This window comes from Plectropomus leopardus, unplaced genomic scaffold (genome assembly GCF_008729295.1).
Source record: "Plectropomus leopardus isolate mb unplaced genomic scaffold, YSFRI_Pleo_2.0 unplaced_scaffold16611, whole genome shotgun sequence".
Taxonomy (NCBI): domain Eukaryota; kingdom Metazoa; phylum Chordata; class Actinopteri; order Perciformes; family Serranidae; genus Plectropomus; species Plectropomus leopardus.
Window position 1 is genome coordinate 94 of NW_024617846.1, and position 1,879 is coordinate 1,972.

General features: G+C 42.3%; 1 protein-coding gene across 1 annotated transcript; it reads left to right on the plus strand.

Annotated features, from left to right (window-relative positions):
* Positions 1-237: 237 nt before the first annotated feature.
* Positions 238-1,872, plus strand: LOC121964665 (protocadherin gamma-A11-like; the record flags this gene model as incomplete). The annotated part of the gene is made up of 1 exon (XM_042514865.1): positions 238-1,872. A coding segment is annotated over exon 1 (1,635 nt), but the record flags the coding sequence as incomplete, so codon positions are not given.
* Between the last annotated feature and the right edge of the window lie 7 nt (positions 1,873-1,879).

The following is a 1,879-nucleotide window of genomic DNA, read 5'->3' on the forward strand; positions in this document are numbered from 1 at the left end:
ATTTAGGTCTCTAAGTGCCGCTGTTGGTTAGTGTGAGGAAAATAGAGTCCCTTTTCCTTAGTGAAGTCCTCCCTCCTCTATCCGATTTGTTATTGGACCTCCGTTTTAATCGTAACTATAGACTGACAAAGCCAGCCGCCCAACATTCGGCAGTGAGGTCGTGATGAAATATTCAGACGGATTTTGACACAGTGGTTTTGTTTATTCAGTCGGATATTTGCGAAGGCTCTGGCCATGATGGTTGTTCTTTGTTGTGTCTCGGGAAAAAAAACATTTTCACTGTGGCCGCTGCTCCTCTGCATTTGCGTCGCAGAAATGGCTCTCGGACAGGTCCGTTATTCTATACCTGAGGAGATGGCGACGGGCTCGGTTGTCGGAAATATCATACAGGACCTAGGCTTGGATGTTAAACGGCTGAAATCTGGGCGGGCTAGGATATTTACCGAGGACGGCAGTGAGTACGTTGGTCTGAATGCAGAAAAGGGAACTTTGGTGGTGGCTAAAAGGATAGACAGAGAAGAATTGTGCAAGCAAGTGTCTCCCTGCTCTCTTCATTTCCAAATCATCTTAGAAAATCCAATGGAGTTGCACCGAATTGATGTAGAGATTACAGATATTAATGATAATGCTCCGTTTTTTTCGAAAAAGGAATACAGTTTCCAGGTTATTGAATCTGCCTCACCAGGGGCTCGCTATTCGCTCGAGAGTGCCAAAGATCCCGATGTAGCTCATAATACCCTTCAAACATACAAACTCAACCCCACAGATAATTTCAAATTAAATATCGTTTCTCGGCCTGATGGCATAAAATATGTTGAAATGGTTCTTCACACGTCGCTTGACAGAGAAAAACAGGAAGAGCATAAATTAACTCTGACAGCATTTGACGGGGGTAATCCTCAGAAATCAGGTTCTGTCAAAATAAATGTTGTAGTTTTGGATGCAAATGACAATGCGCCAGTATTCAGTCAGTCTGTTTACAGGATAACAGTTCCAGAAAACGCTTCTAGGGGCACGGTTATATTACGAGCTAGTGCCACTGATAATGACAAAGGAGCAAACGAGGAGGTGGTGTATTCGTTCTCCCAGCACACCGATAGTGCATCATCTTTGTTTAATATGGATCCCCACACTGGGGAAATGACAGTAATTGGTGTGTTAGATTACGAAAAAGCTAAACATTATGAAATTGATATTGAAGCTACAGACAAAGGAGGGTTGACAGACACAAGTAAAGTGCTAATTGAGGTGACCGATGTAAATGACAATGCGCCTGTCATTAGCATCATTTCTCTCTCCAATCCCATACCAGAAGATTCAGCTCCGGATACTGTTATAGCAATGCTTAACATCAAAGACTTGGACTCAGATAAAAATGGCCAAGTTAGGTGTTTTATTAGCAAAGATTTACCTTTTAAAATCAAGTCATCATCGACTAATTTTTATAGCCTTATGTCTGATGATGTTTTAGACCGTGAAACAGTGCCAGAATATAATATAACAATAACAGCAATAGACGAGGGTTCCCCACCTTATTCTACAAACAAAACTATTAATTTAAAAATATCCGACGTAAACGACCACGCCCCAATGTTCCCACAACCATTTAGTACAGCTTTCATCACAGAAAATAATTCACCTGGCATGTCACTACTCTCTGTCAAAGCCAGTGACAAAGACTCTGGGAACAATGCGCGCATTTCCTATTTCCTCGAGGAAAGCCAATTGAATGGGATGTCAGCCTCCGCTTATTTTTCAGTGAATGCAGATAGCGGAGAGATACTTGCTGTGCGTTCATTTGACTATGAGCAAACAAAGGAGTTTCATATTCGCGTCAAAGCGCAGGATGGAGGCTCCCCTCCACTCAGTAGTAATGTGA